The sequence below is a fragment of the Polypterus senegalus genome, chromosome 12 (assembly GCF_016835505.1).
Source record: "Polypterus senegalus isolate Bchr_013 chromosome 12, ASM1683550v1, whole genome shotgun sequence".
Classification (NCBI taxonomy): domain Eukaryota; kingdom Metazoa; phylum Chordata; class Cladistia; order Polypteriformes; family Polypteridae; genus Polypterus; species Polypterus senegalus.
Window position 1 is genome coordinate 164,495,055 of NC_053165.1, and position 13,917 is coordinate 164,508,971.

Below are 13,917 nucleotides of genomic sequence, written 5' to 3' on the forward strand. Positions count from 1 at the left end.
TACACTATCATCCTCTCTTTCATTTCAATTCCTCCACTCTTCCCAGGCATTTTTTTCATCTTCCTCTTCCTGACCCCAACTCCCTGGGTAAGGACTACTGGCTGCTTTTATGGATATTTGACACCCAGGAAGAACTTCTAGGTCAGATGGAACCACCACAAAGCAGGGAAGTTCTCTCCTGGCAGCACCCTCTGGTGGCACCCAAGGATAGGGCGGTCCTCCTCGACCAGAGGTCTCATGCAGACCTTCGGGTATCCACACCAGATGAGTACTGCCACCTAGCATACTGGGGGAACAACTGTCTTCCTCTGTTCATCCACTATTCCTGGCCCCCAAATGAGGTACTGAGCAGCCCCCACCCAAGTTGGGGTGCCCATCCATCCCTCACATTTCTGTTATATATGGCCTCCTAGCCAGTCAAGAAAACAGACAGAGAGTTTTGACCCAGAAAGATCCTTAGAAAAAGTTTTCAGCAAAAGCAAAGTCATACTCAGAAGAGGAAATGTAAACGTTTATCCTAATGTATTATGATTGATGGTTCACAACTTTAGAGAACGCGTCCCCAACAACCCAAGTGCTGCTCCAGGAAATAATCAAAATGGCAGCTAAAATAGCTCAAATGATATTATAAAAACAAAACTAAACCTTACGTTGAGTAACTGGAATTCTTGAGGTGTAACATTCCTAATTTGAATGCTAACTCACACAGAAGGAGCAAGAAAAATGTAAATGAACAAAATTCCTAAAAGTGGAGGAGTTGCTGTCTGTCAAGAAAATCTTTCCACCACAAAGCAGGAAAAGGGGAACAAGCCTTCAGAAAACCAACACAAAAAACCCGTGTCTGCTCTTAATTCAAATTTGGGCCCTTGGAGTTAGCCTCACCCCTGGCAACCTAACCCCTAGTAGGATTGACTACTGCAATGCGGTGTTCACTGGCTGTTCAAACTGTTCTTTATTCATCTTCCAGTTAATCCAAAATGCTGCGGCAAGAATTATTACAAGGACAAGAAAATACGAACACATAACTCCAGTTCTTAAATCCTTACACTGGTGCCCGGTTAAGTTTAGGGCAGATTTCAAAATCCTCCTTTAACAATATAAAGCATTAAATGGCTTACTGGTCTGAACTTATCATGACTTACAAACCTGAGCGCACATTAAGATCTCAAGATGCCGGTCTGCTTATGATTCCAAGGATTAATAAAATAACAGTGAGAGGTCGAGCTTTTATTTACAGGGCTACTAAACTGTGGAGTGGTCTGCCTGCTACTATAAGAGATGCCCCTTCAGTCTCAGCTTTCAAATCCCAGCTGAAGACTCACGACCTCAGTTTGGCACACCCTGACTAGAGCTGCTGATTAACTGTGCAGACTCCATCTCTGTTGTCAGTCATTAGCACCAAAACATAAGTAATATGACAGTTCTAATTTGTTATTAACCTTCACTTATTCTGTTTCCCTTCTCGGTACTCAAATGTGGCACTTGGTGCCACTGCCCACCTGCCAAGTTGTTTTGCCTGCCTAAGGTCAAGTCATCTCTGATAGAGGATTGCAGGAATCATCGGGTAGAGGTGGCCTTTCATCGGATTGGCTGGCCCAGCCCTGACTCAGCTTGGAATGGCCAATAGGGGGAAGCAGTTTTGATGGCTGAGGTCTCCTGGACTCTGACCAAATCCAAATCCTATTATGGGATATCATCTACTGTTATATTCTGCCCTGTACTTGTAATATTTCTATTGCCCTATTATTGTATTGAGGATGACTTGTGTTCTTTTCTGTGTATTGTGTTGTGTTGACCCCCTTTTTCTTTTTGACACCCACTGCACGCCCAACCTACCTGGAAAGGGGTCTCTCTTTGAACTGCCTTTCCCGAGGTTTCTTCCATTTTTTCCCTACTTGGGTTTATTTTTTGGGAGTTTTTCCCTTGTCTTCTTAGAGAGTCAAGGCTGGGGGGCTGCCAAAAGTCAGGACCTGTTAAAACCCATTGCGGATTTTGGGCCATACAAATTGTATTGTATTGTACTCAAATGGCAGGCTCTGGCCTACGCAAGCCCAAAAATGGGGAAAGGGCTTTTAAAATGGCCACAATGGCACCATTACCTGAGCCTCCCCAGCAACTTTCAGCAATTTTGAAAACCAAACATTTTGATTTCTAAAAGTAAATGTTTATTATTTAATGACAATATGATGATAATCCAAAATGCGATAACAAGAGATTTGAAACTCTAAAAGCAGCTGCATCAATTACAGCCATTTTTACCATTGATTGTGCAGACATAACACCAAAAGCACCTAAGAGTGATGTGCTTCAGGACGGTCTTTACTGCTAGAAGCAACGCACAACAAACAACACATCACATTCTTTGTCTTCATCTCCCAGTTAACCCCCCCGGGGTCTCCCCTTCCCAGTAGGACTCTTGCTGCTGGTATCAAGTGCCCAAACTCTCCCGTGAGCAGCATGGCCCGCTCCAGGGACAGTGACAGGATGGGAGTTTGACTGGGGTGGTAACACAGATGTCCTAAGGTGAGATCAGGGGGGAAAGAAACCTCTCATGGAGCAGAAGAGCAAACGCTCTCTTTGTCTGCTTGTACTTCATTGAGCAAACTAGGAGTTGTGCTTGAGGACAACTTGAGGTATCTAGCGAATGTAGTTACTCGTCGAGCCAGGGGTTGGCACTGTTTTCTGATCCTTTCTTCCTTTCTCCCAACTTTAACCCTTCCATCACCGATGTCATCTCCAGTGTTCATTCTTCTTTACCCAACCCTTCCCACCATCTTTCTTAATAGCTCGCAAAACCAGCTACCCACTTCAGTTCTGTTTTGGGCTCATGTCTCTAAAGACATCTCCTGAATTAATTGTGTGTTTATTTCCATAATACTGGTCAAAAATTTACGGGGTTACCGAGGTGGTACCCCCGACTCTTCAGCTGTGTTCTTTGTATCATTTTACAGCATCTATTGTTTGCTCCCATTCTAAAATGTAACTGAAATTCTGTCCATTTTCTTTTGGAAACCTGCAAGAAAAAAGCAAAAACTGACGTGCAGCTAAAAAACCCATCAGCATAAGAGCGCACCTAGACGGCAGTATATTAGGTGCGCAGTCTAAAATAGCGAAGGCCGGTATTCCAGCCAGTCAGGTTATGACAGCAGCGACCTTTTAGGAAATCACATCTACTGCAGTGGACTGCAAGATTTAGAGAGCAGAGTATCAAAGCAGTAGGACAGCAGGATAAAGACGGTAGATAGGTGGGCAGTTCTACCAGCCCTTCAGTTATATACCACCATGAGGCTGGCCTGCTGGGTCCAAAGGGTTAAGGCTGACGGGGTACTCTATAAAGGCTTCTTTTCTCAGACAAAACTAAAACAACGGTCCTGTATGATTAAAGAATTCCTTCAAAGGTAAGTGAATCACTAAAAGGCGAGGCAAGAAAAACAAGAACAAAAATTTTTTGGTTTTTTTTTACAATCTATCAGCTGAACAAGCAAAAATAAAAATTGCAACCACCTTGTGAACCTTAGCAGTGTCTTCATTGAGGTCTTGTCTCAATCCCAACCTCCAAATGAAGAAGAGGAGGATGTGAAATGAAAGACAAACCCAAACTAACATCTGAACTCTTAAGTGTTACAGGAAATGTGAGGCTGAAGATCGCGAGCTGGCCACCATAGTTTGAACAGAATTATCACCAAATGAAATAAAGGAACACATAAAAATGTCGTTTTTTTTTTTAGTTACAAAATGGTTTCCTGAAATACTCTGCAAAACGCTTGGCAAGGTAACAATAGGAAGACAACTATGATAAAGGCAGTCCATCTACTTCCTTGAATGAGTTTTATCTAACGCAGGGATGTAGAGAATCGGAGCCACCCATCCCGACCTCGGTGGGCACGTGGCGTGATGTGACCAGACAGGGGGCGCTAAACTGACATAACTTCTGATTTCAAACTTGTTACGCTAATGTGGAGGTCCAAGAGACGCGGCTGACATTTCTGAATTTAGCACATTGTCCTGCTCAGTCCAACCACAGGTTCTTAGGTAAAGTGGCAAACGTGCACGTCCTGCGTGACGGGCTTGTGATTTGAGCAGGCCTGGTTCTTACATTGAACCGCAAAAAGTCTGAATTAGCGTCAGCCACCCAAACTCGGGTTGATCCCAAGAAATGTAACGGTTTACTTCATGAGTTGGAAATACACAATAAACAGGAACAGTGTCGTCAAATATGTGAAATATTCAAATGTGTGATTTAATTTAAATGTTTAAAGTCTAAATATTCTTAATTCTAATATGTTTGTCATTTCCCACCCTCTGATAGAGGTCCACAGAGGTCTAGACCCCTAGTAAAGGATCAAAAATCAAAAATGACCCCCTATTCATAATGAATGACCTTGAAATAGCCTGAAACAATATGTCACATGCTTATGTTTAACCGTCTGGGAGTGGCGCTCATAGGGTTAGGACCACCAGTAAAGAATGAAATGTCAAAAATACGATCCTACTCACGATCAGCAACCTCAGAACAGTAGCAAATGACACTCTGCAGGCCTACGTTACTGATCCCCATTTTATTAATAATGTTAGGGGGTCTGTTGATGTGCCCTTCACCACTTCAGGTCCTTCTGATTATTTTTCCTGAAGACATTTCTTTATTATCAGGGTGTAATTTCCTGCATATAATAAGGGTTTCTCCAGGACTAGAGTGCCAACAATAGGGACCCCACAAAGCTTGATGTCTTGCACCAACAGACATCGTCGATGAGTCCAACAGAACAGCCTGAACAGAAAACAAAATGAAGTGATGTCAAAGCATTCATAAGTAGTTCTTCTGAAGACAACGTCTTAATGTGGATTAAGAAACGGATCATGGAAGAATCATGTTAGATGCTGGGACGTAAAGTGATGACTGTGAAAGTAAAGCAGAACAAAGCTGAGGCAAAATACAGCAGAGCCTGAGGCAAAGTGAACTGCTTCGAATTATTTAAATGGCTTCACAGCAAAAGAGCCGGTGAACCACAGAATTTGGTAACCACTACGTGTTACAAACACATAGCAGCAGAAAAGGAGGAAGCGTCAGCAGAAGTTACATGAACAGCGTGTGCAAGTACAAAGCCATCAGTGCACAGCTCATTTATGGCACTCAGTGGGGTCCTAGAAGAGCTGCTAGTTTTCATTCCTTCATTATTGATTTAACTGGGGTGACATGGTGGCTCTGTGGCAGTGCTTCTATCTTGCAATTAGCAGTTTTGGTTTGCCTCCAGAATTTGTTCTCCCTATGCCTCTGGGGGAGTCCCACAGTCCCAGGACATGCAGGTTAGGTGGGCTGCTGGTGCTGAACTGGCCCTGGATGTGTGTGCTGACCCAGTGAAGGACTTGCGCTCCCTTCAGGTGTTGTTCTTTCATTGCACGCTATGACTTCTGTAATAAGAAGTTTCCTCACAACCCTGTCCTGAATAAGAGGATTAAGAAAATGGATGGATGGATTCATTCAACAATAATAATACAATTTGTGTGTAAAATATTAAAGAGCACTTCTAATTAAAGCACTCTCCTCATTAAATAGATTTTCAACCATTTTATTCTCATTAAAAGGGTTTATTTGGGGTGACTAGAGGGCTCGGCCCCCGACTCTCTTTGTTCGCCAGCCCCTTGCAGCTCAGCGGAGTCCCGCCGTTAGAGGAAGTGATTGAATTTAAAGAGGTGGCACACAGAAGAGTAAGCGGGCACGGGAGGAGGACGGTTTGGGGCTTAGTTATTATAGAGAGAAAATCAGTTACTTGGGTATTTCACTACAACTGTCTGTTTTAAATAGCAATGAATAATAAAAGATAGTAAAAATTGAAAGTAAAAAAGTAAATAAAAAAATAAATTATATTAACACCTCGTCAAAATCAATATTATGAATTACTTTATGGCTTAACTTACATTCTATAAATGTTGTTTGTTTGCCTTTCTGTTTGCGTTTTATTGGGGTCATTTTTCTCTTTGTCGTTCATTGGACAATTCTCTTTGTTCTTCATTTTAATTATATGCAGCTCTTTTTTGTTCATTTTCTTTTTTTTGGAGTTCATTACATTCAATTAGAGGATAAAGTAATTCATACTATTGTTTTTGATTAGGTGTTATTGTAATTTAATTTTTTATTTACTTTTCATTACATTTTACTTGTACTTTTTACTTTTACTTGTTGCTACATTTTACTATTGATTGGTATTTAAAAGAGACATTTGTAGTGAAATACTCAAGTAACCGATTTTCTGATAATAATAAATGAGGACCAAACCGTCATCCTTCCGTGCCCCACATACTCTTCTGCATACAATCTCTTTCAATACAAAAATAATTCTCTAACAAGGGGGCACCCCGATGCCCCTCGAGTTGCTCAGATGTGGGATAGCCGGCACTCTGCACCCGCCCCCTTGGGTTGGCAAGAAAACGAGCATAAGGGTTTAAAAAATAAATTTAGAAATCAAAAATCCAAAAAAAAAAAGATAAAAATAAACTCTAATGCAAAATAAAGCAAAATTTCTAAAGTAAGTAAAATATTAAAGAATAGAATAAAACTACACAAAAGTAATGGAAAAACTACAAGGCCCATAATTCTACATCTACAATCCAAACCCTAAGAACAAATCCAAATATCCAAAAACCTAAGAAAAGAAACAATGGGGACGGGGCAGAAAAGACTGTTAGAGGAGCTAATGCCACGGCCACAAAGCAGGGCTGCCCAAAGTCCATCTTACCATCGGGTACTGCAGGCAGACAAGTCACTGCACCTGACGACTGTTACCTAGTTGAGAAATTTTCTCCTTCCAAACTCAATAAACCTAATAATGGAATCCACACCGAACAGAGAAAATTTAAATAGATAAACACAAGGAACTAGCAAATGTACTGCCAAGATAGAAAAAAAGACAATGCTGCTCTGTTAGAGAAACAGACCAGTAGATGACCTGAGGGAAAAATCCAAAGGAAAAATAAAAACAAGTTAGAAAGGTTTGTAACCAGGAAGTCAAAATCAAAATGAAACCAAATAGTGGAAGTCAAACAAAAAAATGCCCAAAAGGTCAACCACAAGACAATCCGAGATCACAAGCAGATCTTTTAGGGATTTGCCACTAAACCTCTGCTATCAAATGAAGAGCAGTGCCAAGTTTTATACTGGTGGGTTTGTGACACCAAACTCTACACAAATGCCAGTCACAGGACTGACAATTACCATAGCAACGGAGAGTAACATGGCCCTGCATGATGACCCTTTGGTTTGTAGTTTTCCTCCACATCTTTCTGCTGTCAAACTAAATCTCCTTTCTCAGTAAAAGGTTCAACTTTGTAAAGAATAAGACAAACTTACTGAAAAGAAAGAGGGATATTTGCTGGCTCGATTCGCTTGCCACGATATTGTGGGCCGTGCAGTAGTAGTAACCCTCGTGTTGAACTGAAAAGTCGTGTATTGTGATGTTCTGCTCATTGTCCACGATGCTATTCATGTCGTTCTCTGTGATCTTGTGCCACATGTACACGTTCGCTGGGGGGTTACTGACGCAGCTACAGGAAAGGACAATGGTGTCTCCTTGTTTCACGCCAGATCTCCCGATGTTGTGCAGGACCCTGACCTTCTTAGGTTGATCTGTTAAACGAAAAGAGAAGCAGTGAAGCTCAGAACTGAGGGGAACAACTAGCGACATCAACAGAGCTATGAAGCTCCACCAAAACTCTGTGTGACACAGTGCTCTGTGTATTCAATGAGCTTTGCACTCTTATGAATATTATTCTTTTGTGCACGATACAGATTTCATTTCTTATAAGGGAAGAGAAATAAAACAGAACAGAGCCAAGTTATTGCTATTAGATAGATAGATAGATAGATAGATAGATAGATAGATAGATAGATAGATAGATAGATACTTTATTAATCCCAAGGGGACATTCACATACTGATAAAGAGCAATATTAAATTAAAGAGTGATAACAATGAAGGTATAAAAAACAGACAATAATTTTGTCCCCCCAAGGCTGGAACTGAAGAGTCGCATAGTGAAGATATAACATATTGTGTTATGGTGTGAAATTTTGCATATACACTGATACACATTTTGTATGTCTTTAATGGTAATTTGTAACACTAATGCCTATCATTAATAAGAACAGCAATGGTTAGATGGTTAAGAACCCCTTCCCCGGCTTTTAGGAATGAGTCTCTTTGAATTTTATGACAGGATTGGGGGAACCGCCTTAATCAAGTCTGGCAAAGTTTTCCCAGCAGGACCTTCTCAATCAACCCCCACAGGAAAGCCAGACTGCCTAGCTGGCAAACTCCAACTCAACATATGGTTTTGGGGGCAGATGTGAAGGTATTCTGTTCCCCCATTGGTCTGAAGTATGGCTGTTTGGAATTGGCTTGTATCAAAAGCCTTTAAGTATCGTGATGCCCTATTGGCTCTAGGGGTTGGACAGCAAACCTAAAAATTTGCTTGCTTTCTCTCTCTTACCAAACTGATGAAAGACCATCTCACACACCATGAACTGAAATGGACAACACAATGAAGAGCACAGCTGGGCAACCATATTGAGACAGGCATGCGGCCTGTTCTGAAGAAAGCTGACCGCAAAATGGCGACCTTAACTAGAGACAAGTCAGTGTGCCACCTGAAACTACACATCAGCAATTATCAGGTTGTATGGTTGCCAGTGTTTACTTGTACTTTGCTCATTGTTATTATTTATGGATATTATCAATAATTCATTATTTTTAAGTGTAAACACTGCTTATCTTTTACTACACCTAATTGCCTGAGGTTATAAATGTAGAAGGGAAGGTGAGGAGATGTTTTATGGTACAATACCTTATATACAGTGGCAGGTCTGTGAGATTGGAGGCATTCTGACAAAGGCTACACATTTATAATAGAAAAGGGGAATGTTGAGTAATATATTACTCCACCAAGATAAAACATATTGCAAAGCTGCATTACCAAAAATGTCATTTTGGCTGACAGCTTATGGCTTCTCAATGTACTGTAGATGGAGCCACCATGTAACGTACAATATTTGTTATGAATATTATTCCGTCTCTGCCTTATCAATATCTTTTTACAAGTGTGTCGTTGCCTAGTGTTTCTAAAACGTGCGTGCCGACCTCTGTCTGAATGCCATCTTCTGGCAGATCCTGGCAAGTTCCGATGGCTCACATTCTCTTCTAATTTCTGGTGGAGTCTGCTCAATTTGGAGAACTGATAAACTGCTATTAGAACATTAGAACACTCTAGACGAGAACAGGCCATTCAGCCCAACAAAGAACTTTTATTAATAAATTACTTTACTTTTATTCTAAATGTTGGACAAGATTTATGTCACTCTGATTTTTGAGCCAATTAGGGCCGTTTTCTTACTCCGTGATGCCCATTCAATATGGTCAGTGAGTTCTTATTGACGTTGTGCCAGTTAAGCAATTAGGTAACAGAAGGCTTCTTAAAGATGTGCGGCGTCACCCTGCTAATTTACTGTCACAATCTGGATTGACACTAAATGGCCCTTCTTACAGTTTTTCCTCCTGTTTAGTTAATTGTTTTTTCAGGAAGCGTTCAGTCCTTCGGGAGGACATATTGCTCTGCTATAAAACAGAGATAGCCTGCCAACATAAACACGAATCTGAAGGCTGCAGTTCTTCCAACTTTCTGTCTGAATGGACCTGGAAGTTGCTTTGACAGCACAATCCCACAGTGAATAATCACGGAAGATCAGCGAGCCGTCAGTGCGGTGCCTCCATCATTTAGGAGGGAGTTCAGCTCTTGTTGGCTGAACTCAGAAGGAAACCCTGCAGTCTGTGAGTGCGTTTGGCAGCATGAAGTACAGACTGAGTGACATGAAGGAGGTGGTCATCACGGGCAGAGATCTCAAATTAAAACTGATCAAATGTGCATTTGTGTATAAAACGTTACCAGAGTCGCTCATTTGGTAGTTTGTTAAACTCTACTGGTGCTCTCAAAACAAAGGGTGGAAGAAAAGTGAAAGGATCGACACTAAAACTACACACTCTAAAGGGAAATGGGCAGCTGTAATGCAGCAGAGTCCAACCTCTTTACCTTCATTGGTCATCGTAGCAAACGATACTTACATAACACATCCAGGTAGGATGTTTTCGAGTGTCCCTGTCCCATGGAGTTATCTGCAGTGCAGAAGTACTGACCAGAGTCCTGAATGGACACGGAGCTGAAGAAGAGTTCCTTGTTGTCTCCCACTTTGTGCTGTGAGTCTCCTTGCTCTTTAAACCAGCTGTACCTGCTGCTTGGTGGGTACGCAACGCTGTCACACACAAGCTTGACCGGTTTGTTTTCAATTACTCTTGAAGTCAATATGGTAAGTGACACATCTTTTGGTGAATCTGAAATCAAGCATACAACACTAGATCGTTAGAGCAATCTTGACCAAGAAGATACCATTTGGCCAAACAAAACTCGTCAATTTCTCCAAAATAATGGAAAGTCGAGGGGGCATCAAGGTTGGGAGAGTACAGACAATGGCGTAACATCAAGAAGACAAAGTACGTGGATTGCGGCCCACAGACAGGTAGTACCCTCCACATGAATGGTGAAGAACTGAGCAAAATTGCCCATTTCAAGTAGCTTAGGTCAATGTCAGCCATGAGTGGCACCTGGTTGCTGGAGTCCTATGTGACCTACCGACTTGACTTAAGGTGAAGATCTATAGGACTGTTGTCCACTCAGTCACACTGTATGAAGCACAAACAGGTGCTCCATGTCAGGGAAATGTGCCTACTCCACTAGACACTTGGTCTTACCTCGCCGACCAAGTTACGAATAAAGATGTGCAGAGGATTATGGGCATGGCACAAATCACGGAGAAAGTGCTTGAAGTGTGCCTCCAGTGGTATCAACAGATGATCAGCAGTAATGACCAATTGGTTGCTGAGACCCCAAGAGTCTCAGTCCACAAGGAAAACAGCACATGGGTGACCGAAGAAGCACTGGCCTGGCCGGCAGATACAAGACACGTGAATAGCCAGCAGTGCCCTTGGATTGGAATAAGTGGAGACTGACATGCAAGGCACAGGACCAGCAGAAGACAAATGCTAGGAAGAAGAACATCACCTCGTGTTTTGAAGCTCCCCAAACTCCTACTGTCCACCACACCATAATATAACTATAGGCGGTGTGGGTGCATGGGGCCCATGGGACTGCGGAGAGGGGGGTGTCCATGGTAACGGTCACTAGCAGAAGTTCATTATTAACAAGACAAGATCATTAAAATAAAATAAAAAAGCATCCTGTGTCTAATGTGTTTTTCCACTTAGCGCTCTGTTTCTTTCAGTCTGGTGCCCCGGTGTTTGCTGGTCAGATGCCACTCTCACAGTGTTATTTGACTCCATAACAGCAACCACTTGTGATGTCCATCCCCTCCAAGGATACAAAGAGCCTTCTTCAGAGTCAAACATATTTGGTATTTTGTGGAATTTAACTGATGATTCACACCTTAATTTCTTTATCTTCCTGTTTATACTAATAATTAATCTTAGCCAATGGTAAAAGGTCAACATGGAGGTGGACGGATAAAATAAAAGAACATTTATCTCCTAATGCCTCTTGTTTCTCTGTCTCAATGGTTCCCAAAATCGATCCTGGGGGCTCACTGTGGCTGCAGGTTTTTCTTCCAACCAGATGCACAATCGGTGATAATAATCGATAACAACTGATCTCATTGAATTAGCTTGGCTTCTTTACTCTTCTCTTATTCTGCATTCAAATAAACACCATAGTATGGTTTTTATATTTAAAAGACATTTAGAAATATTTCAATTTTTTTCTAAAGCTAGAAATGCTTAACTCGCTTTTGTTGTTGTCCTATTATTTTCCCCTTTTCCTGTGTAATTTGCTTCCTTCAATTATCCCTAATAGTGACAATTAACAAATGGCAGGGCAGACACCCGGGGCGATGAAAGCGGCAATGACTTCAGTGTCAGACCTGCTAATTAGTAAAATAATTAATGAAATAACCAGGACACTTTGAAAAGCAGAATGAAAATCAGGTTGAAAAACTACATATTCTCTATATAACTGCTAAGTACATTTTAATAAAAATCTACCAAACTTAATTTTGCATTTCTACATTGACTCCAAAAACACATAAACTGGGAAATCATAACTCACTTAATTAGGCTAAAAGTCCAATGAAAAATGGAAGTTGGTTGGAAAAAAAACCTGCAGCCACCATGGGACCCCAGGACCGAGTTTGGGATCCCCTGCTCTACAGACTAGCAGATCCATGGCATGAAGAACGGTGATGTCACTTCTGGTTCCGCCTCCATGAACACGCCCCTTCCTCCAGGGCTGATATAAATAGGACGTCACCAGCAGTAGCTCAGTGTCTGAGGAGTCCTCGTTTGAAGAGGATGTCTTACTGCAGTGCTGGCTGTTAATTTAGTCATTCTGGTTATTTTTTTCTTTTTTGCAATACATTTTTCTATTAATTATATGGAGTTTGTCATTGGTGTCCCAACTGTTTATGGTTGTCCTGCCTTTATATTCCAACATTTTATATTATGTGCATATGGTAAATGTAGAGAAACGAACAAGCAGAATATAACCCAATTATGAGAAAGACTCCACTGCTAACACTTGATATTTCTTTTCAATAGATTTTTAAAAACAAAATTAACATTTGCTTATTTTGATTTCTTTTATCTAAACTTACTTTAAGCCTAATGAAATATAAAATGAAAAAAAAAAAACACACTGATATAAATGTCCTCACGGATTTCTTTAAATTGAACCAATACACATAGATGTCCATGACTTACACTTGACGATGAAGTCTCCTTTGGTTTCGCTCTTCCCCTCCGTGTTGTCCGCTGTACAGAGGTATTGTCCTGCATCCTTGCTTGTCAAGTTCATGAAACACATTTTCAGAGCGTTGGTGTCTTGCATCATTTTGACATCTCTGGACTTTTTATCAATGTGTGATATGGAGAGTTGAGCGGGAGGGTTACTTTCGACTTGACATTCTATGAACGCCTGAAAGCCTTCTCTCGCGTTGTTCTCAAAGGTCATCTTGGGTGTTGTTGGTGGATCTGTTAAGAAATGCATACAAATTATGGTCAAGAACGTAATTTCAGAAATGAGCATTGCGAGCTGACTAACTTCAGATCACCAGAGATGCTTCCACCAGTCATCATGTTTTCTAAGCACTGTTCCACCCGGGCACATAAAATTCTTTTTGATTAAAATTCTGTTCCAAACTGGTTTTAATGTTTTTGATGAACATCTGCTTACAAAGTCCAGCTATGGGACAAGGCTAACTGTCTGACAATGGAAAGACTGGTGGAGACACCCAAGGCTGGCAAGAACAATGAAGGGGAATATGAAACAGGAGACTTCATTTGTCTTACACTGGCATGTATATTTATTTACACCCTTCCAAGGTTGGCAGGCTGGCTGTGCTGCCCATCTAAGTAATCAATGCAGACCACAGCGTTAATGTTTGCAGTGCACCATGCAGTGTGTGCATCTCGTGTTTGCCAGTAATTTAGAAAGTCAGTGCTGATATTACTGATTTATCATCTGTTGGACTTTAAAGAGACAGCATAACCAGATGGACACACAGACAGACACATGTGGATAGTGTGACAATATAATACAAATGATGAGATTAAATTCAAATATTCTTATTTGATAAAGCAGCAGTTTAGTCAAGTACCACGTTTCCCATTATATTTATAAGAGAAGTGGCTGTGTTGTTAGTGGATGCTGTCCCCATAGCTGGTCGTTTGCCAGTGTGAGTCATTCTGCCCTGCCTATAAAAGATGGCACTGCATGTCACAATTTGGGGTTTGGACTTGTGCAGATTTCATTTCTGTGATTTATTATTGCTACATTTTTGTGTTCATTTCATGTGTCATTTTCTAGAAAG

At 41.2% G+C, this 13,917-nt stretch overlaps 1 protein-coding gene across 1 annotated transcript in view; it reads right to left on the bottom strand.

The window, feature by feature from the left end:
* si:dkey-24p1.1 (uncharacterized protein LOC556718 homolog) overlaps positions 1–13,917 on the bottom strand; it is a 40,288-nt gene that overhangs the window by 13,025 nt on the left and 13,346 nt on the right. Inside the window, exons 7-9 of the mRNA XM_039770623.1 lie at positions 12,809–13,078; positions 10,109–10,375; positions 7,346–7,621 (exon numbers count right to left, since the gene is read on the bottom strand). Coding sequence (XP_039626557.1) covers positions 7,346–7,621; positions 10,109–10,375; positions 12,809–13,078 — 813 coding nt within the window. The remainder of the gene's footprint in view (positions 1–7,345; positions 7,622–10,108; positions 10,376–12,808; positions 13,079–13,917) is intronic.